This window comes from Ochotona princeps, chromosome 28, assembly GCF_030435755.1.
Source record: "Ochotona princeps isolate mOchPri1 chromosome 28, mOchPri1.hap1, whole genome shotgun sequence".
NCBI lineage: Eukaryota > Metazoa > Chordata > Mammalia > Lagomorpha > Ochotonidae > Ochotona > Ochotona princeps.
In genome coordinates this window covers 23,340,901-23,365,307 of record NC_080859.1, presented here as the reverse complement: position 1 = coordinate 23,365,307, position 24,407 = coordinate 23,340,901, and the positions used below count along the sequence as shown (strand labels likewise).

Here is a 24,407-nt window from a genome sequence, read left to right as displayed (position 1 = left end):
CCTGGAAGAACCTTCTGGCTCCTGGTTCCTGGCTTTGAATCAGCTCAGTTCCAGCCACTGCAGCTACTTGGGGAGTGAACCAGCAGATGGAAGATCTTTCTCTCTGTCTCAGCTTCTCTCTGTAAGTCTGACTTTCCAATAAACATAAATAAATCTTAAAAAAAAAAAATGAGGGTTGGGATGCAAACCCAGCCACTCGGTGGGGAATGTGGGCATTCTAGGCAGGATTTCAACTGTGACATCAAATGCCCACTCTTTGAGCCAGGGCTTTTTTTAATACTAACTCAAAAGGGAGAGGTTTTCCTCCTCACTGGTTCACAAATGTTCAGGTGCCTGCAAGACCAGGAGGTCAGAACTCAGTCAGGGTCTCCAGGTGGGTGATAAGGATGCCAGAACTTGAGCCGTCACCTGCTGCCTCCAAGGACCCGAAGGACCAGGAAGCTGCATCAGAAGCAGAGCGGCAGAGACCTGAACCAGGGACTCTGACACGAGACATGAACATGCCAGGAGCCAGCTTAACGCCTGTACCAGCTGCTGGCCCCTGTGACACGCTGGCTTTGCCTTGTTACCAAGAGAGACACAGAGAAAGAGAGAAATCTATCCATTGGTTCACTCCCCAGATGGGCACAGTGGCTAGGCAGGGCCAAGCCAATCGCAGGAGCCTAGAATGTCATCTATCCATCTTAGATGAGCCCAGGTACTTGATCTATTCTCCGTAGCTTTTCAGGTGCGTTACCAGGGAGCTAGATGGGAAGTGCAGCAGACAGGATACGAACAGGAGTCCATGTGGGATCCTGAACACACTAGGTGAGGACTTTATAGTTACTAGGCTATTGTGCCGGGCCCCATGGCTCTTTTATTATGATGACCTTATAACCCTCCAAAGGCCATAGCAGGAATGAAATCCACAGCCTTGGGGTTTGTGTTTAGCAGCGGCAGGTTCGCAGAAAGGAAAGAGCAGGGTCTTCGGGAAGGCTGGAGACCTCAGCGGCCTCATGCTTGCCACTCCTCCGTGCCTGCGACAGCTGGAGCTTACAGACGTGTGTGAATCAAGCAGCACAGTTAGGCCGTCAAAAACCACCCCTCAAAACGCGGGCAGCGCGTCGCTCACAGCAGCCCTTAACCACTGCTTCCCCAATGTTCTGTCCGCACACAGTGCGGCGAATCCGAGGTCTCCGTCTGGTGGTCACTCCTGCCCTCAATCAAGCTAAAAATACATTAAAATTAAAAAAAAAAAAAAAAAAGCCGTCACTGCTCTGCACTGTCATTCAGTACAGACGGCCCTGGTGTCCACGCAGCAGGGTCTGCTCTTGGGAGTGAAAGGCTCATATATGGTCGTATAGGATTTCCTATAGTAACTCAGAAGAGAATATAACTAGTGAGCCCTGGCTTTGTTGTTTATTCCTTTGAAAGGCAGGGTTGGAACACCGTGCAGGTGCAACAAACTCAGGTCCTGCCGGAAGCTGGCCTTGCACGTGGAGGCGGCTCTCCAGCTCAGCGAGCACCCCTCCTGAGGGCCGGGAGGTCACACCGGCCCGGCTCCTCCGCAGGCGGGAACCCTGTAAACTAACCCGGCCCGGAAACGCCGCCAGCCACGTGGAGAGCGGAGGCGGGGCCTCGCGCCGTGACGCCTCGGGGGGGCGGAGCCCGCTCTGCGCACGCGCACTCCCGCCAGTGAGGGCTGCTGGGCCGGATGACGTGGCCTGGCAGCGTCCCCGCCGGTACTGCCCTCCCGGGAACCCCGGTAGAGCGGCCGGAACGGGCCGGGGCCTAGTCCCGACGGCAACGCGCGTGGCTGCCTGGACGCGGGAGCTGGGGAGGCGCGGCCAGCCGGCATGCGGGGCCCGGGCGGCGCCGCTGCCCAGCGGGAGTGACCCGAGACATGAGGAACCGGCGCGGCCGGGGCAGCGGCGGCGGCTCGTGAGCCCGGGATGGAGGACCGATACGGCGGGGACGTGCTGGCCGGCCCGGGCGGCGGCGGCCTGGGGCCGGTGGACGTACCCAGCGCTCGGTAAGCAGCGGCCGGCGCCCGGGCCCGGCTCCCGCTCGTGGGGCCGCCATCTCCCCGGAGGGGCGGCCGGGCGCCCGCTCGCGTCACCTTTGTGACAAATGGCTGTGGGCGGGGAGACCAGGTGTGGCGGCCCGCGAGTGCGGAGCGTGGCGGGTTGAACTTGACCGCCCAGCAGGTCCAAGGGCTCAGACTTAACATCTGGTTTGGGGTTTTGGGGGGGAGGTGCTCGTTAGCAAAAGATGCAAACTGCACAGGGTGGAAAAAAAAAGACGGGGTGCGGGTGATCTGGTCCAGGGAGCGACCACTTTACCACCCTGGCCCACCTCGCAGGTGGGGTCAGATCTACACAAAATACAGCCCAGCGATGTGGTAGCCTCTGTACTTAACGTTCTGAAAGGTGGTTGTGATAAGTTCTTCAGCCATAGTATGATTAACCAAACTCGTTCGTGTGGAAAGAATAATACGGACTGCTGCAGCTCCGCTTAAAGCCCCTGCGCTTTGTAGCATTGAGTTTATGATGTATCCGGAGGAACTCGCTTTGTCAGTAACAGCCCATCTGATGTTCATTATGGAAACATGCTATCTAAATGCAGTAAGCGATTCTGGTCTGGATGGGGGTGATGCTGGGAAAACTGCTGTACAAGGTGTTACGAGGTCACTTGGCAACATTGGACTATGGACCGTAGATTTAACCGATAAATTTCCTGAGGTTGGTAATTGCAGGTTTTACAGGGAAACATCCGTGCTCATAGAAAATGCAAGTTTCAAAAGTGAAGGACCATCATACGTGTGTGTGTGTGTGTGTGTGTGTGTGTGTTTGTAAAACTTACTCTTAAAAATTTCAGAGTGAACACATGTTTAGTGGTTTTTCAGAGCACATGAACAGTTAGGGGCTGACATGGTGACATAGCAGAGTAAGCCACCGCCTGCCTCACTGGGCCACCTCAGTCCTCAGCTTTTCCACTTCCGAGCCAGCTCTGTGCTAATGTGCCTGGGAAAGCGGAAGATAGCCCACGGACTTGGCCCTTGACACCCACGTGGGAGGCTCAGGTGAAGTTCAAACTGCGTGCTTTGGCCTAGCTCAGCCCCCGTGTCGCAGCCCTTTGCGAGTGAGGCAGCCGGTGGAAGATCAGCTTATCTTTCAAGTGGGTGTTCTCTCAGTACCATTTTCAAGTAAATATGGTAGGGTATCCTGCTTGCTCTAATTGCTTAGTGGAGTTTCGCTTTTCATGTAGCTGATTACAAAATCAAGTTCAATTCAGAACAGGTTAAATTTTGATGATTTCCAGCTTTACATAAGCTAAAAATTAGATTCTAATTATGATCTGCAAAAAAACCCTAATTGACAAATCCTTCCGTTGTACGTATTAAGGCTTTAGTTACTTCTTTGAAAGTTGGAGTTAGACAGAGAGATCACCTATCCACTTGTTCACTCTGGCCAGAGCCAGGCTAGAACCAAGCCAGGAGCCAGGAGCTTCTTCCTAGTCTCCCACGCGGGTGCAGGCATCCTAGCACTTGGGCCATCCCGGGCTGCTTTCTCCAGGCCGTTAACAGTGAGTTGGCTGGGAAATGGAGCAGCTGGGTCTTGAACCCACACTCACACGGAATTCCAGGCTTGGGCAGCATTACCTCCGGTCCCAATTGTTAGTATTTTTCTACCTGAGCTCACAAGCGTGGACCCGAGTCCAGCGGTCAGCGTGGCCAGGCTCACACGACCAGAGCGTGCCAGACTTTGACGGAAGTGATGCTTTTGCAGGGATAGTAGCCATAGCAGATTGCCTGCTTGCGGGACTGTTGTGTTCTGGAAGGCCAGTGCCCTCAGCAAAGCACCTGCTCCCTCCCCCCATCTTCAGCAAGGAAGCCACTGCGTCCTTGTGTAATGTAAACGTTGAGGTCTGCGGAGTGTGTGGTTTAGCTGCTGTAACAGGTGCTTCGGCTGCAGCCCGTCAGGAGGACTTCCCCAATTGGAGCTTTAAAAATCAAAGAATCCAACTTTTGGTTAAAATGTTTTAAAAAGTTTCCATAATTAAACATTGGTAGAAAAAAGGTCTTCAGTATCTAGTAAATGGAAAATTATGTAGTGTGTGTGCAGTTGGGATGTGTGAATGGGTGTGAAGGAATATTTGTGTACATAACATGGAAATGCAAAGGAAATGGTTTGGAGGTGAGCTAACTAGCTTACCCTGAAGGAGGAAATTTTTTTTTTAAAGATTTATTTATTTTTTATTACAAAGTCAGATATACAGAGAGAAAGAGAGACAGAGAGGAAGATCTTCCATCCGATGATTCACTCCCCAAGTGAGCCGCAACGGGCGGATGCGCGCCGATCCAATGCCAGGAACCTGGAACCTCGTCCGGGTCTCCCATGCGGGTGCAGGGTCCCAAAGCTTTGGGCCGTCCTCAGCTGCTTTCCCAGGCCACAAGCAGGGAGCTGGATGGGAAGTGGAGCTGCCGGGATTAGAACCGGCGTCCATATGGGATCCTGGGCCTTTCAAGGCGAGGACTTTGGCCGCCAGGCCACGCCACCGGGCCCTGAAGGAGGAAATTGAAAATGATGTTACACAAAATTTTGCAACCAACCATTGGAGAATTTTATCATTAAGATTTTAACTTTTTTTTGTTTGTTTAAAGATTTATTTATTTTATTACAAAATCGGATATACAGAGGAGGAGAGACAGAGAGGAAGATCCTCCATCCGATGATTCACTCCCCAAGTGAGCCGCAACGGCTGGTGCTGTGCCGATCCGAAGCCGGGAACCAGGAAACTCTTCCTGGTCTCCCACGCAGGTGCAGGGTCCCAAGGCTTTGGGCCGTCCTCAACTGCTTTCCCAGGCCACAAGCAGGGAGCTGGATGGGAAGTGGAGCTTCCGGGATTAGAACCGGCACCCATATGGGCGTTCAAGGCGAGGACTTTAGTCACCAGGTCACGCCGCCGGGCCCGTGATTTTAACTTATCTTTTATTTCTTATGCGGAAGGCAGACAGGTAAGAAAGAGCTTCCATCCACCAGTTCACTCCCCTGATGTTTGCAGCATCCCCTTCTGGGCCGAGGCAAGGTCAGGAGCCTCATGTAGGTGTCCCACCTAGGTGGCAGAGTCCTGAGCCCTTTGCCAGCTTGTACTGCCTCCCGGGACACAACAGCAGGGAGCTGAAACGGACAAGGAGCCAGGTCTGAACCCAAGCACGCCTGTTTGGGTGCAGGTGTTCAAGGAGTGTGTTAACTGCTGGGCCCAGCACCCACTCCTACTCCTTAATTTAAAATGGGAGTAGAGTGTCCGACCATCAGAGTACTACATTATCGAGAAGTGTATTGTCGGGAGCCGGCAGGTGAGGCCATGCCTGTGGTGCTGGCTTCCTGTTGGGGCACCGCTTGAGATCCAGCTCTGCCTCTCATCATCCAGCTCCCTGCTAATGTGCCCAGTGGCCCACATCCTCTGGCTCCTGAGTGGAGTTCCAGACTCCTGGCTTTGACCTGGCTTACAACTGTTTTGGGAAAGGAAACACGAGAGTGGAAGATCTCTCTTTGTCTCTCTGTAACTCTGCCTTTCAGATAAATACAATTAGAGAAAAATGCATTGTATAGATTGCTGTTACATAAGGCCGCTTCTTGGCATTGACGTGTTAGCCTTTTTTTTAAAAAAAAAGTTTTGCTAATACTTTAGAAAGTATTTGTGTATTACTCCCCTTAAAGCAAAAATCTTCAATGTAACTGAACCTCTTTGCTTTCTGGTCGTCATGTGGTGACCTAAGTACCATGATGTCCCCTCGGAGGTTTCCTGCTGGTGTTAGTTCTTTGTACCTCGAGAGGTCCTTCCCCTCATTTGATCATTACTAACTTGCTCATCTCACACTCTGTAGAGATGTCCTTTCCTTCCCCAGCAATAAACGGAAGCCTGTCAAACTGGGCCACGTAAGGTGTGCGTGTTGCCCTGTCCCGGTCGACCACCAGCTCTTCAGGGCGGGGTCTCTGCTACACAGTCTTGGATGGCACCTGCAGATGTTGAGTTGTGAGGAAGCAAGCAGCCGCCTTTGACACCGCTATTCTAGCCCTACTTCTCTGCCTCTGCTCCAGCTCCCTGCTGAGGTACCGGGCAGGTAGCAAAGAACGGCCCACGTGTACGGGCTCCTGCCACCCGCGTGGAGATCCTGACGGAGGTCAGGGCGCCGGCTGGTGAGGCCATCTGGGGAGTGAACCAGCAGGTGGAAGTTCTATCTCTTGTCTCTCACATTCTTCCTTTTACATAAATAAAATCTTTAAATTAGCAGTCTGAGACAGCATTGCGATGTAGTGAGTTAAGGTGCCATTCTAACTCGTGTCCACATCAGTGTGTTCCTTTGCTTCCTGACCGCTGCACCTGCAGTCCAACTCCCTGCGAACGCACCTGCAGAGGAGTGGACGGTGGCCGGAGTCACCGGCTCCCTGCCACCCGCGTGGGAGACTAGAATGCAGTTCCTGGCTCTGGCTTCAGCTTGGCCCATCCCTGGCTGGCGAGACCATTGGAAAGTAAGCTAGCAAGTGGAAGCTATCTCTGTCTCTCCCTGTCACTCTGCCTTTCAAATAAATCCATCTTTTTGAAAAGAACTAAGAACTCAGGACCGGCTCAATGGCTCAGTTTTGGCTAATCCTCCCCTTGCAGGTGCTGGGATCCCATTTGGGCACCAGTTTGTGGCCTGGGAAAGAGCATAGGGTGGCCCAAAGCCTTGGGGTCCTGCACCCACATGGGAGATCCGGAAGAGGCTCCTGGCTCCTGGCTTCAGATCAGCTCAGCCCTGGCTGTTGTGGTCACCTGAGGATTGAACCAGTGGATGGAAGAGCTTTTCTTTCTCCTTCACTATGTAAATCTGCCTTTGCAATAAAAATAAATGAATGTGAAAAATTAAAGAAAGCGGAGGTTGCTGGTGTTGGTTAAGAATCCTCAGTGAGGCGTTCTAGGACCTAAATTGTGTACACTTGACACTCTGCCAGCATTTAGTGTTTGGGCTTCCATATTCAGGCTTATTATAAAGCAGATGTGGGCTTTCAATTTTTTTTTTTTTTTTAATGTAGTTTAGGTAAACTTTAGATTGAAATCCTCTGTTTAGGCAAGAATACATTAGAAGTAGCTGCAGGTACTTCTTGCCTTCCTCCCAGGAAGAGGGCGGGCTGTACCTCAGGAGCCCCTCACACTCGGACTCCGTGGCTGTATGGCCCGGTGAGGCGTGGGCAGGGTCCCTGGCAGACACTGGAATCCCCGGACTGCTCCGTGTCGCATGCGCCTCTGTCCGTTTCGTGTTTCCAAATCTTGTTCCTTGAGTGCTGGTTGCTGTGCTGCTGCCCTGTTTAAACACCTAGTTAAGTCTGTCGGGAGCGAAGCCGCTTCCTTTTGCTTTTCACTCTGAACTCTGGGTTGCTAGCAGTTGAAGTTTCCAGAAGCTTGGCTGACGTGTGTGCCGCATTCCGCTGCTGTGGCTGCTGCCTGAGGATCAGTGTCTCACAAGTGACATTGTACAGGTGGCTGTCTTTCATTTGGTTAACATTTCCCGAGCGCATGTTATACTAGTCCCTGTGATAAGAACTGGGCAAACTAGGGCTTTCCAGCTCCGCTATTATTTTTGTGAGCTGATTATTAAATGCTGCCAGAAAAGGAATAATTAGTCTTAATATAGTTAGTGTACTTTTGCTTATGAATACTTCTCTAGCCAAAGTCCAAATTAATCTTAGTTTCACAGGTATCACGTTTTTCATCCTTGGTTGGCACAGTAGCTGAGATGCCAGCACCCGAGCATCCCGCTAGGGCCCCACTTGAACTCCCTGCTCTCTGCTGACGCCGTCGCCTTGGAGTGCAGACCTGGGAGGCGGCGGACATTGCTCCCAGTGTCGCGGTCCTGTGAATGTGCCCTTGGCAGCAGTTGATAGATAAGCGCCCTTAAGAGGCGTGGCTTCGCCCTGCCTGGCCCTGGAGTCCGTGGGATGGCAGACGTGGAGCTAGGGGATCGCCGGTGTTTTTCACCTCCTCCACGCGAGAGTCTTCTTGGTTTCCTTCTAGTACATGTGCATTTGCCTTCGTACCTGGAGAATTGCTGGGATTCGATGGGTTTTCCAGAAGTGTTCTCTGGGCTGTTAGGATTTTGGAGTTAAGCGAGAAGAAGAGCTTAGAGAAACTTGCTCTTCTCATCTCTGTGTTGTTTGCCCAGCACTCATCCGGGCATGTGTCTGCTCTGCACCTGTGGCCCCAGGACTCCTGAGTGGTTGATCGGGGAGAGGTGCTTGGCCGCTGTGCCTGGCGGGAACCTGGGTGTTTGTTTGCGTTAACTGTCCTATTACAAAGCAGATTTCTAAATAATCCAGACATTTCAGTTAACCAAGAATGTTTTTTTATTTTTAGTTTGACGCTTTAGAATTGATTTATTTGGGCCCAGCGGCGTGGCCTGGCGGCTAAAGTCCTTGCCTTGAACGTGCAAGGATCCCATATGGGCGCCGGTTCTAATCCTGGCAGCTCCACTTCCCATCCAGCTCCCTGCTTGTGGCCTGGGGAAGCAGTCGAGGACGGCCCAAAGCTTTGGGACCCTGCACCTGCGTGGGGGACCCGGACGAGGTTCCTGGTTCCTGGCTTTGGATCGGCGCAGCACCGGCCGTTGCACTCACTTGGGGAGTGAATCATCGGATGGAAGATCTTCCTCTCTGTCTCTCCTCCTCTCTGTATATCTGACTTTATAATAAAAATAAATAAATCTTAAAAAAAAAAAAAAGAATTGATTTATTTATATGAAAAGTGGAGCTACCAAGGAGATGGATCTTCCATCTGCTGCTTCACTCCCCAAATGGCCTGCAGTAGCCACGCTGGCCCAGAGCAAGATGAAGGACCAAGAGTTCCATCTTGCTCTCTGACACAGAAGGCAGGAACCCAGGGGCTCAGACCAGAGCACAACAGCCAGCACTCAGACTGCTGCTCCAGTGAGCCCAGTCCTGTAAGTGGCACCTGAACCCACTATACCGTAAAGCCTGCTTCACCTCTCTCTCTCCCTCTCTTTTTTTTTTTTGTTTTTTTTTTTTTTTTTTTTTTTTTTTGAGATTTATCTATATTTGAAAGAACAGGGGCAAGACAAGAAAGTGGTACTTTTGCTTTTTGAAGTTTTTATTTTTATTGGAAAGGCAGATTTACAGAGAGAAGATACAGAAAGTTCTTCCGTCTGCTGGTTCACTCCTCAGGTGGTTGCAGTGGCCAGAGCTGAGCCAATCCAAAGCCACAAGCTTCTCCCGGGTCTCCCACGCCAGTGCAGGGTCCCAAGGCTTTGGACCCTCCTCAACTGCTTTCTTAGGCCACAAACAGGGAGCTGGATGGGAAGTGGAGCAGCTGGGACACAAACTGGTGCCCAGATGGAATCCTGATGCATGCAAGGCAAGGACTTTAGCCACTAGGCTGCTGTGCCGGGCCCAAGAAAGTGACACTTTTTAAAAATAGGCTCCATCATCAAGTCTCAGGTCAGCTCAGGCGAGATCCCCAACTAGATCACTGAACTCAAACCCTAGCCATAGTGAAAATCACAAGATATGTAGTCCAGCCTTGGAGCACATGTATCAGGGCCAGACCTCCTCAGTTGCTGATGCCCGGGCAGTGAACAGCGTGCCCAGATGCACAGGGAGGACATGCCAGCCAACTCATTTAGGCCAGCAGAGGACATTGAGTGCTTCGTCCGAGGATGGAAAGCACAACAGGTTTGATCACTGTCCTGGCCAACCTTTGCAGCAGGTGCCGGGGTCTGTGGATGCAGTAAGGTGGACTCGGTTAACCAATGGACCTTAAAATGATTTTCTCAGCCCTGGCGCAACAGAGCCAACGACATCTCGGAACCATCAGAACCACTCAGGAACACTCTTCGCGCCCTGAGGTGTCAGCAGATGACCACCCCCCACCCCGGTACTGGTGTGGCTTGACAGCAAGGAGCCCCCCAACCTAAACGGGAGACAAGAAACAACTGGAATATGTGTCCCACCCACCCTCTCCACCCTAAGTGGAGGTCCGCATGGGTCTGCATCCCTCTCAGTTATGTAAAAAATGTTAAAAATAGAAGAGATTACCTATAAATAATTGCTGTTGTACATTGGAAAGAAATCACAGAAACAGAGGCCAGAGAGTGTTGGCCAGCGCGTGGGTAGGGCGTTGTCTGCCGGGTCGTGCGTGCACATGTACTGGGGGTTTCCTTTGCGTGCAGTACTTCCATGGTTTCTGTAATTACCTCTGTTGTGTAATAATAACAAAGAACACTACTGAGTCCCTTGTGATGTCAAAGATCCTGAAGTTTGTTTCTGCTTTTGTTTTTCAGGCTAACGAAATATATTATATTACTATGCTTCACTAAAATTTTGAAGGCTGTGGGACTTTTTGAATCATATGATCTCTTAAAAGTAGTTCACATTGTTCAGTTCATTTTTATATTAAAACTTGGGTAAGTGTTTCCAGGTTTCTTAATGTTTTTTCTTCCTTTGAGAATTTCAGTCTGCGTAGGAATCTTTATATTGACTGGTGTAATTCGTTTCTCCTTAAAAGTACTTGTTTGGTTTGTTTGTTTTTAGCATATAGAATACCTAAGATTGAAAGCACAAAGAGAGAAGAAGAAGCAATGTTGTACTCCAAACACTTTCCGAAACATAGACTTGCTTTTGTTTGTGTTCGAGGCTTGCCAAGCTTTACCACTTGGGTTAATCCAAGACAGCTAGATGGTCCTGTCAGCCCCAGCTCTCAGTCTTGGTCACCCAGCTTCTGAAACACTCCACTGGAAAGAGCAGGTGGTGTCTGGGTGTTTCTAGAAAGCCTGTCTCAGCCCCTCAGGCTCCCAGCTAGTGTCTTGCGGGCACCATCAGCTCCTGTAGGATTCCACTTAGCTACCCAGCTCTCCAGGCTCGCTTGTCGTATTCAGTCAAAGCCTGCTGCTAGGCGTCCACTCTTCCTCTAGTCTAAGCTTTCTGTTGTCCTGTATGGTTGTTGTAGTAACATGGTCACTCTCCGCGATAATAAAAATCGAGTGAAATGAGAATATGCTTTCAGTAATTTGGAGGAGTATCGACTAGGAAACTGTAGGCTGCAGTTGTTGCATTTTCTAGTTTTGTTACGGCTGAACTTTAGAGATGATAGGAGTTATTTTCTCTGGCATTTCAAAAAAAGTTACCAAAAAAAAAAAAAAAGACCCCTTTACCTTGGTGGTTTATGAACTGGTACTGAAGACAGTTCCCCGAAGCAGAGAGTTACCAGAAGGTTCCAGTGAGAGTCTGGTGAGCGTGAACTCTGCAGGGTGATTTCAGTGCAGCACAGAGCACCTTTCAACTCTAGGGCGGTTAACTAGGGTGGTTTAACTAGGGTAGTTAAAACTACCAGGTGAAAACCGTGTCTCCTGGTTTATGTTGATTCCTTTCTTACAGGACTGCAGTTTTTATGGTTTTGTTTCAAAAGCCATTTTCTTCTGGGAAAACCATTACCAAACACCAGGTGAGATTTTGTTTCAGATTATTTTATTTCATTATTTTATTCTCAGAAGCTTTATTCCTGGAAGCTTCCCTTTCGGTGGGACAGGACACGATGCTCGTTCTCTCTCCTTTTTTATGCACTTGGAAGGTAGAATGGCAGAGGAGGGGAGGGATCTTGTATTTGCTGGTTCATTATCCAGATGCCCGCTGCAGCCAAGTGTGGGTGAGGCTGAAGCCAGGATGGGGCCGAGAACGCTGTCCGAGTCTCCTGTGTGGGTCGTGGCGCCTGAGCCTTGGGGCATCATCCTCCGCTTCACGAAGCTGGGTCAGAGCGAGAGGAACTGAGCCCAGACACTGCAGACAGCAGCTCAGCGGGCTGTGCCACAGCAGAGCGGTGCCCAGTGGGACTTGTTCTTCGCTCTGGGTTTGTGTTCTCCAGCTCAGGCTTCAAGATGAGCTGTAGTGCCAAGGCAGAGGGATGTGTGAAGATGTAGCAAAGGGTAGGTGGCATCCCTGTGAGTGCTGCTGGATTCTGAGAGACTCAGCGCGGACACGGAGGCGTGTCCAGGCACCCAGCGTTAGCATCCCTGCAGGCTGCTGGGCCTAGCAGCTAAGAGGAAGCGCTCTGTAATTACGCGGACTCCTGTTCTGTCCTGTGTAGAGCTTTTAACTTTGGACAAGTTATTTCTCTCTCATTTGCTCAGCTGTAAAACAAAATTAACACTGTCTTCATAAAGGGATAAAGTAATTTATTTAAAGTTCCTATAAACTATAAATAATTTATGTAAAGTTCTTAATGTGCCTGACACGTGCATATGCCACGTTATTAGGTACGATCTACAGCTCTCGTCTTCGTTGTAATGATTGCCCTTAAATAGGATAAATATTTGAGACAGCATCTTCTCTCTCTCTTCCTGATGAAGAATTTCAAGATCAAAACCAGGGAGGGTGTTGTGGTCCAGTGAACTAAGCCACTGCCTGAGGCATTCATGCTATATACAGAGTAGCTGGTTCCAGTCCCACACACTTCACATCCAGCTTCCTGCTAACACACTTGGTGGAGCAGCCAGTAATGGCACAACTCTAGTGTTCCCACCAGCCACATGGGAAACCCCAGTGGAGTTCCCGGCTGCAGCCTGGCCTGTCCCTGGCTGTTTGGGGATATTTGGAGAGACAACCAACAGGAAAAAAAATATGTGATTCTTTTCCTTTCAAATAAATCAATCTTAAAAAAGGAGACCTCAGCAGTAGATGTTCCTAGAAAAGTAGTGAGAAACTGAGAAAGCAGAAAACTGTACTCTGTAGAAGGATTCAAGATCTGAACAGGCCAGAATCCAGCCGACGGGAGGCAGTGCTAACGTGTACACCTAGAATTAGTCACGGGTTCCTAGCATGTTCTAGTTAACTTCAAAGTATGGATCTTTTAGTCTTTAAAATATTTGTGTTGCCATTGTGTTTCCTTGTGTGTTTTACTGTCAGGGTTGTGACACTCAGCAAAACATATGTAACTAAAATCTTTGATGTTTGGTTTCTGTTTATAGTGGATCACAATATTCAAACACGCAGTGTCTGGGTGTATCATATCACTCTTGTGGTTTTTTGGCCTTACTCTTTGTGGACCACTAAGGTAAATGAGAATTAATATTTCTATTAGTTTGTTGCCTTATTCTGAATAGTAATTTTGTCATTCTGTGAATGTCGTCAGTGTATTTGCCCATGATCTGTTGTAGGTATTTTTTTTTTTTTTTAAGATTTATTTTATTTTCATTACAAAGTCAGATATACTGAGAGGAGGAGAGACAGAGAGGAAGTGGAGCTGCCAGGATTAGAACCAGCGGCCATATGGGATCAAGGCAAGGACCTTAGCCACTAGACCACGCTGCCGAGCCCAGTTGTAGGTATTTTACTAGTTAGAATCTGAGGAACAGCTTCATAAAGTTTATAGCATAAGTAGAATTTTTTTTTTGAATCATTCATTAGTGATCTCTCTTATAAGCTGATTTAGATATGAAATAGTAAAATCAACCAGTAAAGAAAGTTAAAAAAAAATTTAAGATTTATTTTACTTGAAAGAATAACAGAGAAGGTGTGACAGAGAAAGCTCTAGAAAGAGTTTTCATGGGTTTCGCTGCCCAGATGGCTGCAGTGGTCAGGGCTGTGAAACCAGGACTGAGGAGCTCCGGCAGGGCCCCTGAGCACGTGGCCACTGCGCTCGCTGTGCGTCAGGGTCCCCAACCCCCGGCAGAGAGCCGAGCACGTGGTCACCTGTGCTCGCTGTCCATCAGGGTCCCCAACCCCCGGCAGAGCCGAGCGCATGGTCACCTGCGCTCGCTGTCCATCAGGGTCCCCAACCCCCGGCAGAGAGCCGAGCTCGTGGCCACTGCGCTCACTGTCCAGGCTTGTTATCAAGGAGCCAGGATAGAAGCTGGGCAGCTGGGACTTGAACTTGTGCTCCAGTATAGGATGCTTTATCCCACAGCGTGGGCCCTGGGAAAACAAAAATATTTAAGAGCAGTTACGTTTGCTTTGTTGTTTGTGTTGACAACTCTGCAAGTAGCCTTGTAAAGCAATATTTTAGGATTAGAGTAGCCGCATCAGACAAGGTGTAGCAGGTTAAGACTGGTCAATTCGTATTCCCCCAGATCTGTAGCATGACTGTTTTTGTGCAGATCAGCCAGTTTCAGGCAAATGTTTGCGGGGTGCTTCCGGGGATAACGGGCAGATCAGTGGGACCTGCATGGAGATGCCACTTGGGATGGCCAGCCCCTCTCTCCGTGCCTGCGGTTGAGTCCCAGCCCCAGTTCTGACCCAGCCCCCTTGTGATGGGTACCCAGCATCCTAAGCTTTTTGGTTGTTGTTGAGTTGCTGTTTCCATTCCTTTGATTTTCTATAAATTTCACCACATATTTCTCTTTTTCTATATTTAACTTTGCAAACCTTTTGCTTTGTTAATATAGTTGCATTGAGTGTATTTTTTCTGCAACATGGCTTCTTCTTCAGTGTTTGTTTACAGTTGATAACTACAGATCATTTTTTATCATGACAACAAATACTTACTGAGAGCTATATAATTCATTTCTAAGCAGTTTTTAAAAATATAATTCATGTCTAAAAATTTACCCTTTAGATGACATATTTTAATATTTGCTTATATGTTCATAGAATTTCTTTTATTCTTGTTGCTGTATAATAGTTTACTGAATGGAAACACTGTTTTATTGAGTCTGTTATTAGTTTATACGTAACTTTTTGCCCACTGCACGCAGTACTGGTGTGTGCAGTATTGTGTACTGTAACCCTGGAGTGGCAGTGTTGGGTTCGTTCAGCTTTCCGGGGTAGAGTGTCACAGAAAGCCCAAGCACTTCCACCTGCTTCTCTCATTGTCTTCTGAAGTCAAGGCGCAGTGTTTATTTTCTTTTCTCTTACTCTGGCTGAATTTGTGCTTTATTTATTACCTATACATTATATTATGCATGTACATGTAAAGGTCTTACATTCTGTTTCCGTAGGACTTTGCTGCTATTTGAACACAACGACATTGTTGTCATCTCACTGCTGAGTGTTTTATTCACTGGTTCTGGAGGAGGACCAGCGAAGGTAGACTTCTCCCTTACCAGTTGTTAAATTGAAATTGTAACATAAAATGTCTCCCAGGGCATTAAAGTCACATCTGTTACCACTGATAAGAATGTAGGGACTTTCTTTGCTTTCTATTTTTGAGTGGGTTCTAAGAGTCCTAGAAAGTTGTCAAGGCTAGAGAAGACCCTGGAGTCCTCCCCCAGCATCCTCCAAAGGGACCTGCTTCCCCAGCACAAGTATCAGAACCAGGAAGTTGCACATCGGTGCACTTCAGCCCCAGTAAATCATTTTTGGAAAATAGCTAAGAACTTTCTGGTGAACATTTGCACTTTGCCAACTAAGCATCCCTATTCCTCTTAAGTCATTCTGGTGTTATCCATGTTTAGCGTGTTACCAATCTGTAACTCAAAATGGTTAGCGCCATGATGTTTCTGTTTTACCAGAGTAAATGATTCCTGAAGCAGGATGGGTCACCAGCACCCTGGAGAAGGCAACTGCAAAAATTCAGCCAGGGTTCTCAGGCTGAGCGTGCCGGTCCAGAGCTGCACTCGCCAGGCTGGGCATCTGGTTTCAGCACGAGACTGATACAGGCTCCCCTTAAGTTGGGCTAGTCAGATTATCCAAAATAACCCCCTCTGAAAAGCCATAGAATAAATGTTATAAAACTGAGGCGGGGCGGGGGGAGATTCCTGCACCTAGCACTTTGCTCTAGACACAAGGGAAAGCAGAAATAAAGACAAATAAGGTGTAATGCTCCTTATTCTGAAAAAGAATTTCCTGGTAACAGAGGGAGGTAGAGTGTCAAGTAGAGCAGAGTGAGAGGCTGTAGCCGGTGGCTTTTTTTTTTTTTTAAGATTTTATTTATTTTTATTAGAAAGGCAGATATACAGAGAGGAGGAGAGACAGAGAGGAAGATCTTCCGTCCGATGATTCACTCCCCAAGTGAGCCGCAACAGCCGGTGCTGCACCAATCCGAAGCCAGGAACCAGGAACCTCTTCCGGGTCTCCCACGCGGTTGCAGTGTCCCAATGCATTGGGCCGTCCTCTCCTGCTTTCCCAGGCCACAAGCAGGGAGCTGGATGGGAAGTGGAGCTGCCAGGATTAGAACCGGCGCCCATATGGGATCCCGGGGTGCGTTCAAGGCGAGGACTTTAGCCGCTAGGCCACGCCACCGGGCCCTAGCCGGTGGCTTTGAAATCGAATCATTAGCATGTAAGCAAAGGCCACGACCTAATGCTTTTCCCTGACTTAAAGACTATTTCCAAGGAAATTTCAAGTGGATTGATAACTTTGCGGGTTTAAAAAATTGTTGTTTTTTTTTTAAACATAGAATAAAATCATAAATAGGCAAGAGGAACTTTGTAAAAGCAACAGAGGAAATTTCAAGGGGAAAGTTTACTACAATTGACTTCGTAATGATTCTAGATTACGTAGCAAAAATCATTGCTATTATATGTGTGTGGAATATAGTTAAATATTACATGTCATAAATATCCATACTACACAGGAAGTATTATACGTATAAGTTTGAAAATACAAAATATGTAGCAATGTTATTTAGATTGTCTTTATAGTTAACATTTTAAAACGTTTATAAATGAAGCCGATAGCAGCTTTAGAATCCTTTAGAATGGGAACATGAACTTAAATGTTTACTAAGCTTTGAATTACTTTACACCTTTACTGGATCTTGGAAATGACGGATAATTTTACTAACATGCCTTGGTTGTTTTTCCTACAGGAGAAACTAAAATAAGTCTATTAGTTATTCTTTAGCTGGGTGGGCTTTTCAGCTGAAGGTAAAGTGACATTTAGGGAAGTTAATTCTGTAAATAGTAACAATTCATTTGGAGTAACCCTTCCAGCCATGTTAGCAAGGAGGTCATTGAAGTGGTTGATCTTCCGTGGCTTACAGAGCCCTCATCTCATCCAGACAATTTACTGTATCTCTTCGCATTTATATTTTACTGCTAATACTGTAAGCTTATGCTTATGTAAGAACTTCAACGTCTAGATGTTCTTTTTTCTTTAAACGTTTATTTGGGGGGAAAAAAAGTGTTTCTTTATCATTTGTATACTTGCCTTAAAATCACCCCTTGAGAACGCTATCTTTGTCTGCATTTCTCAGACTAGAGGAGCTGCTTTCTTCATTATTGCTGTGATCTGCTTACTGCTTTTCGACAATGATGATCTCATGGCGAAAATGGCCGAACACCGTATCCTTTTGGAATGCTCTGAAATTCTGACCAGTCATGGGTAAAACTTGCATAGTTATTTTTGGTTGTTGTTTTAAGATTTATTTTTATTTTTGTTGGAAAGTCAGATTTACAGAAAGATCTTCCATCTTCTGGTTCACTCCCCAAGTGGCCACATCAGCTGGAGCTGAGCTGAGCTGAAGCCAGGAGCCAGGAGCCTCTTCCAGGTCTCCCACGCCAGTGCAGGGTCCCAAGGCTTTGGGCCATCCTTGACTGCTTTCCCAGGCCACAGGCAGGGAGCTGGATGGGAAGCGGAGCAGCTGGGACACAAACCGGCGCCCGTATGAGATCCCGGCGCGTTCAAGGCAAGGACTTTAGCCACTAGGCTACCACACCAGGCCCAAAATTTCCATAGTTTAATGTAGGTATCCTAAATCATTATTCAAATAATGAACAGATTCATTCTAAGTTAAATATTTGATGGCATCTTAGTACCTTCTATGATATCATAATTAACATAAAGTTGGGACATTGAAGAGAAATTTAAACTGTCCCAGTACTCTTTTGTAAAAAAACAGAAGCAGGGTCAGTGTTATGACACAGTGGAGTACTTGTGGCATTCAAGTCCCAGCTGTTCTGCTTTCGGCCCAGCTTCCTGCCAGTGGGCTTGGGAAGACAATGGGTGATGGCCCAGTGCTTGGGGGCCCGACAGCCATGTGGGAAACCCAGCTGGATTTCCGGCTTAGACCTACCCCAGCCCTGCCTGTTGGCGCCATTTGGGGAGTGGACCCGCAGATAACACATCTCCTCCCTCCAATCCTCTCTCCTTTCCTTTCCTTCCCGCACTTCCCTCTGTGACTCTGCCGTTCAGATACGTATTTTTCTGATAGATGGTCTGCCACTTGGCAAATCCAGCCTGAAATCAGTGGCAGTTATCAAGTATAAACCTTTGATAGTAAATGAAAAATCTCTAACATCTTGCTTGGAAGAAAACCTTTAGACTCCCGTAGTTGGTATTTACTTTGTTGCTCTGAATTCTTAGTTTCCCCTGAGCCCCCACTCTTCTCTTGAACAAACCCAAGTTTCCAGTCAAATGTCCACTCATCTCACTCTGCACTCATACCTCCCTCTTTCCTACCCATAGGCCTTTGCCCACTGCATTCCATAGAACTTAAGATACAGATAGATGCTCTAAACTTCGTTAGTAAATTGATGCCCACGTTGTTGTCATGCAAGAGGGACCGTGACTAAAGACAATCCGAGCTGTAGTACTCTTTGCTTCACCCCACCGGCTGCTGCTTGTTGTTGGCCGCGCTGGCTCTTACGTGACTGGTGACTTGGATTCGGAACCGGTATCCCTTTAGAAGGGCAGTTTCTGGGACTGGTGCTATGGTACAGCAGGCTTAGCCTCTGTGACATACCAACAGCCCATATGAACAGCGGTTCCTGCCCTGGCTGCTCCACTTCCCATCCAGTTCTCTGCTTGTATCCCAGGAAAGCAGCAGAGAATGGCTCAAGTCCTGAAACAGGCTTCTGACTCCTGGCTTCAGATTAGCTCATTTCCAGCTGTTGTGACCGTTTGAGGAGTGAACCAGCGGATGGAAAATCTCTCTCTGTAACTCAGCCTTTCAAATAAAAAGTAATGATAATAGATGAGGGGCCGGGGGCTCGCCTGTTAATCCTGCAGTGCTCCAAGGAGATTGCTTGTTCTTGTCGTTATTTCAGTGTATACTTTGCATATGAGTTGGAGGTTTAATATGAAAATGTACCAACTGTATCTTACGTACTCTGGCAGTTGCTTTGCAGACAGCAGAAGCAATAACAATCCGTTCTAATAAGTAAGTCTTTTCCCAGAATGAGGGTTTTAGATTGTGTGTAGGGAAGAATGTTCTTGAGGGGAGCCATTGGGAATTGCTTCCTTGACCGCAGCCCACCTAGCCGAGGGGCACCACGACAGCGCACTCACTCACATGCTCTACACGGCCATCTCCTTCCTGGGGGTGGCAGACCACAAGGTGCGTGCTTGGCTTCTTCTATTGGGACCAAAAAGTTACAACGACTTTAAATACACATTTAAAGGGAGTTCTCGGAGTTGGGCTTTGGCCCCAGCAGTTAAGATGCTTCTTTGACTGCCTGCATCACTCTCAGAGTGTGTGGGGTAGTGTCCCAGAGTCCCCTTCCTGCTGAGGTGTCCTCTGGAAGGCAGCCTGGGATGGCTCCAGTCAGTGCCCTCCTGCTGAGATGTCCCCGCTGGGAAGGCAGCCTGGGATGGCTCCAGTCAGTGCCCTCCTGCTGAGGCGTCCCCACCAGGAAGGCAGCCTGGGATGGCTCCAGTCAGTCCCCTCCTGCTGAGGTGTCCTCTGGAAGGCAGCCTGGGATGGCTCCAGTCAGTTCCCTCCTGCTGAGGCGTCCACGCCAGGAAGACAGCCTGGGATGGCTCCAGTCAGTCCCCTCCTGCTGAGGCGTCCCCGCCAGGAAGGCAGCCTGGGATGGCTCCAGTCAGTCCCCTCCTGCTGAGGTGTCCCGGGAAGGCAGCAGTGACTACTCCAGCACTTAGTTCACAGCACGCCCACACAGGGACACCCTGATTGAGGCCCCTGGCTCCTGACTTCCCATGAAGGGGAAGTAACTAGCGTGTAGGAGTTTCTCCATCTTGTCCTCTCTTCCTCTACTGTCAAATAAATAAAACAAAACGATGAGTAACTAAGTAATTGCTGAGTAACTTAGAATATGGAAAAACAAACATGGTGTACGTTTCTAATGAGACCTATGTAACTTTATTCATAGGGTGGAGTATTGTTGCTAGTACTGGCTTTGTGTTGTAAAGTTGGTTTTCACACAGCTTCCAGAAAGCTCTCCATAGATGTTGGAGGAGCCAAGCGTCTTCAAGCCTTATCGCACCTTGCTTCTGTTGTTCTGCTGTGCCCCTGGGTCATTGTTCTTTCTGTGACGACTGAGGTAGGAGCAAGCATTTATTGGTAATAAGTAAAATGAATTGACAACACCTGTAAATGTTAGTTCAGCACATTGCATTTAGTTTTGATCAGAGGATGAAAATTGCTTAAAATTATCCCTTTTCTTTGTAGTTTTAAACTGTTGGGGAGGGGACTAAACTCGTTCTACAGAAAATGCAATTCAAATGCTGTTGCGTTTACATTGTCACTTTTGTTCATGTGGCCGAAGGAATCAATGAAGCAACAGTTAGGCATCATGTCTTAGGCTCATGGTTCATGACTTGTTTAGTGTTTAGGAAATTGTCAAATAATGACGGGTTCATTTTCCCCTAATCCTTGGGGAGAACCCTGAATATGTGCCAGAATCCTGCAGCTCTTAACGCGTTGGCATTTACCAGTTTTGATGACTCATGAGGCTGTGTCTTTATACATAAAAGGAATAACTAAAGCATCTAAGTGAACATTGCACCTGTGTGGTATTGACAGTTTGTTTTGTTTTGTTTTAATTTCTAGAGTAAAGTTGAGTCTTGGTTTTCTCTCATTATGCCTTTCACGATGGTTATTTTTTTTGTCATGATCCTGGATTTCTATGTGGATTCCATTTGTTCAGTCAAAATGGAAGTTGCCAAATGTGCCCGCTATGGATCCTTGCCCATTTTCATTACTGCTCTCCTTTTTGGAAATTTTTGGACCCATCCCATAACAGACCAGCTTCGGGCCATGAGCCGAGCGGCACACCAGGGGAGCACGGAACACGTTCTGTCTGGAGGAGTGGTAGTGAGCGCCGTGTTCTTCATGCTCTGTAAGCATCTGCCCACTCCTTAGTGTTTGGCCCAGGGTCTCTAGGGTTCGGATGATCCAATCGTCTGTTTGATTTGGGAAATTGTTTCTGATATTCTATTTTCGCTTGTTATAGCGGCCAACATCTTATCGTCTCCTTCTAAGCGGGGGCAGAAAGGCACCCTGATTGGATACTCTCCCGAAGGAACACCACTGTATAACCTCATGGGGGATGCGTTTCAGCACAGCTCCCAGTCCGTCCCTCGGTTTATTAAGGAATCGCTGAAACAGATCCTTGAGGAGAGTGACTCAAGGCAGATCTTTTACTTCCTGTGCTTGAATCTGGTAAGATTTTTCTTAATTTAAAATATTCGTTTCAATATTTCCATTTTTAAAGTTCATTTTTTGAAAGGATTATATAGAGAACGAGACTCAGAAAGAGTTTCCATCTACGGTTCACTCCCCTGTTGACGACAGCCACGAGCACTGGGCCAGGCCAAAGCCAGGAGTTTCATCCAGGTCTCCCACTTGGGTTTCAGGCGTCCAAACACTTGGGCGATTTTCCACTGCTTCCCTGGGTCAGCAGCAGGGAGCTGGGTCCAAAGTGGAGCAGCCGGGACTCGAACCATTGGTGTGGATGCTGGCAGTAGCTTTACCAACTGCACCACCACACTAGCTCCAAAATGTTTAAATATCCTTTTTTTTTTTTTTGACTCTGCCTTGGTTTTTTTTTTTTTTCAGTTTGTATTATTTTTTTAAAAAATGAGATTGTGTTTTGAAAAGATTATGCCTCAGGCGTCGCCATGGGTATGGAGGCAACTCCCATCCCTCACTCCTGGTATACTGCGCTCTCCTGTCCCCATCCCAGGTTGGTGGTGGGCAGGCCGTGTACTGTTTGCAAATTAAGTATTAGTGGTATGCCTTTAAAGTGTCAGTAACATAATCCGGACTATTAAAATTTTTGTGCTTCCCAAATTTTGGTCATTGAAAATGGGCCAAAATTTGTATTTTTTTCTAAGTGATAATGATGTGGGATTTGTTGGCTTACTTAAGCACTTTGTGGGCTTTTGCTGTTGTTGTTGTTGTTGTTGTTTGTTTTTAAGACTTATATTGTTTTGGGCCCGGTGGCATGGCCTAGTGGGTAAAGTCCTCACCTTGAACGCCCCGGGATCTCATATGGGCGCTGGTTCTAATCCCGGCAGCTCCACTTCCCAGCCAGCTCCCTTCTTGTGGCCTGGGAAAGCAGTCGAGGACGGCCCAAGGCTTTGGGACCCTGCATCTGCGTGGGAGACCTGGAAGAGGTTCCAGGTACCCGGCATCGGATCGGCGCGCATCAGCCTGTTGCGGCTCACTTGGGGAGTGAATCGTCAGACGGAAGATCTTCCTCTCTGTCTCTCCTCCTCTCTGTATATCTGACTTTATAATAAAAAATAAATCTTAAAAAAAAAAAAAAAGACATATTGTTTCAAAGACAGAGTTAGAGAAAGATGGAGAGCGCGCTCTTCCATGTGGTAGGTCAGTCTCCACATAACCAGAGTAGTTGGGTCAAGGCCAGGCCAGAGCCAGGAGCGCTGTCCCAGTCTCCCATGGGATGCCAGGTGTCCAAGCACATAGGCTGTCCTCCACTGTTTTCCCAACACGTAAGCAGGGAGCTGGACTGGAAGCAGAGCAGCCAGGACTCGGAGCAGCACCACACAATGGCAGCGGCTTAACTTCACCAGCCAACCCAGGCATTCTGGAAGCACTGATTGAGTAGACTATTTCAGATTGGTATGCAGTGCAGCTTTTAAGGAAGCTTTTCTTATTTTTAGAATCTCGCTACATGATTGCCAACATTTTACAATCATTTATTGAGTTTTAGATTTATAAATAAGACTTTTAAATAGTTTATGAAATAGATGGATGTGATGTAGCTCAGTTTCCTCCAGTTGGGTGAAATAAGTTTTCTGGTCTGAACACCTAGTAGTTAAATCAAGAGGTTTGAGTAATTACAACTGAAAATCCTCACCATGGCATTCCGATAGATCTTTGCTGAAGTATTTACTGAAGTGTTTCCCAACATCTGACTCCGTATTTTTAAAACTCTGTTTTTAGCTGTTCACGTTTGTGGAGTTATTCTATGGCGTGCTGACCAACAGCCTGGGCCTGATCTCCGACGGCTTCCACATGCTGTTTGACTGCTCTGCATTGGTGATGGGACTTTTTGCCGCCTTGATGAGCAGGTGGAAGGCGACTCGGATCTTCTCGTACGGGTGAGTGCGCCAGCAGGGGGAGGCGGCGCACTGAGGACATCTGAGCCTAGTCCATCTTAGGAAGCAAACCCTCATTGTTTCAGTGCGAACTGTTTTCAGATCTCCACTCTGCTCTGGTTGAAGCAGATGAAAGGATAAATACCAAATTGCAATCAGCTCAGGAGTCTACTCCTTGACAGCATTCTCATACTATCAGAAAGCAAAGTTTGGTTAAAATGTGCAGGTTATTGCCCCGTGTATTTTTTAAGTAAGGATTTGTGTTTTGTTTTGCCACATTCCAGGTTTACCTGTGTAGGGGATCAGCCCCACCCCTCCTCCCTCACTGTCCCCAAGTTGTTGCAGTGCGAGGTCCTTCACTGCACCATTACAGGCTTAACTTCCTGAGATACAGCAGGAAAAGGGAGAAATAAAAGTCGTGTCATGTAAAAATATAATCCAAAGCAAAAATGGCACTCCTTAGAAACAGTGGAATATGGGCCCGGCGCCATGGCCTAGCGGCTAAAGTCCTCGCCTTGAACGCCCCGGGATCCCATATGGGCGCCGGTTCTAATCCCGGCAGCTCCACTTCCCATCCAGCTCCCTGCTTGTGGCCTGGGAAAGCAGTTGAGGACGGCCCAATGCATTGGGACACTGCACCCGCGTGGGAGACCCAGAGGAGGTTCCTGGTTCCCGGCTTCGGGTCGGCACAGCACCGGCCGTTGCGGCTCACTTGGGGAGTGAATCATCGGACGGAGGATCTTCCTCTCTGTCTCTCCTCCTCTCTCTATATCTGACTTTGTAATAAAATAAATAAATCTTTAAAAAAAAAAAGAAACAGTGGGATATGCACGGTCACGCCCATCTTCGCTGTTCAGAAGGATACTCAAAATATGAAGGTTATATGTGTGAAAATCTCCTTGAAGCAAATAATTTAATTGAATCCCTTTTGGTACGAAGTGTTGTGTAAAACCCGCTGTAAAGTTATAAATTCAGCTCTTGTTTTCAACTGCTCATATTGGAAAGTAGATGAGCTGGCAAAAGAAAACGAACAGTTTCATCACAGAGCAGAGCGCTGTGTGCCGTGAGAGCCCGTGGGGGCTCGAGGAGCGAGAAGCCCAGGATGCCAGCGAACGTGGGTCCAGGAGGACTTTAGGGATTAGTTCAGAGTTGAAAACTCTGGCTTGTTTCCTCATTTACAAAGCAATCACGTTTACG

The 24,407-nt window shown here is 47.8% G+C and overlaps 1 protein-coding gene across 1 annotated transcript in view; it reads left to right on the top strand.

Moving 5' to 3' along the window:
* The first annotated feature begins 1,690 nt into the window (after positions 1–1,690).
* The window catches only part of SLC30A5 (solute carrier family 30 member 5), a 29,586-nt gene continuing 6,869 nt past the window's right edge, over positions 1,691–24,407 (top strand). Inside the window, exons 1-11 of the mRNA XM_004586146.2 lie at positions 1,691–2,011; positions 10,316–10,438; positions 11,409–11,475; positions 12,995–13,080; positions 14,963–15,050; positions 17,161–17,248; positions 19,166–19,242; positions 20,015–20,185; positions 20,695–20,983; positions 21,098–21,306; positions 23,056–23,213. Of these exons, the coding sequence (XP_004586203.2) occupies positions 1,932–2,011; positions 10,316–10,438; positions 11,409–11,475; positions 12,995–13,080; positions 14,963–15,050; positions 17,161–17,248; positions 19,166–19,242; positions 20,015–20,185; positions 20,695–20,983; positions 21,098–21,306; positions 23,056–23,213 (1,436 nt within the window). The 5' untranslated portion in view covers positions 1,691–1,931. The remainder of the gene's footprint in view (positions 2,012–10,315; positions 10,439–11,408; positions 11,476–12,994; positions 13,081–14,962; positions 15,051–17,160; positions 17,249–19,165; positions 19,243–20,014; positions 20,186–20,694; positions 20,984–21,097; positions 21,307–23,055; positions 23,214–24,407) is intronic.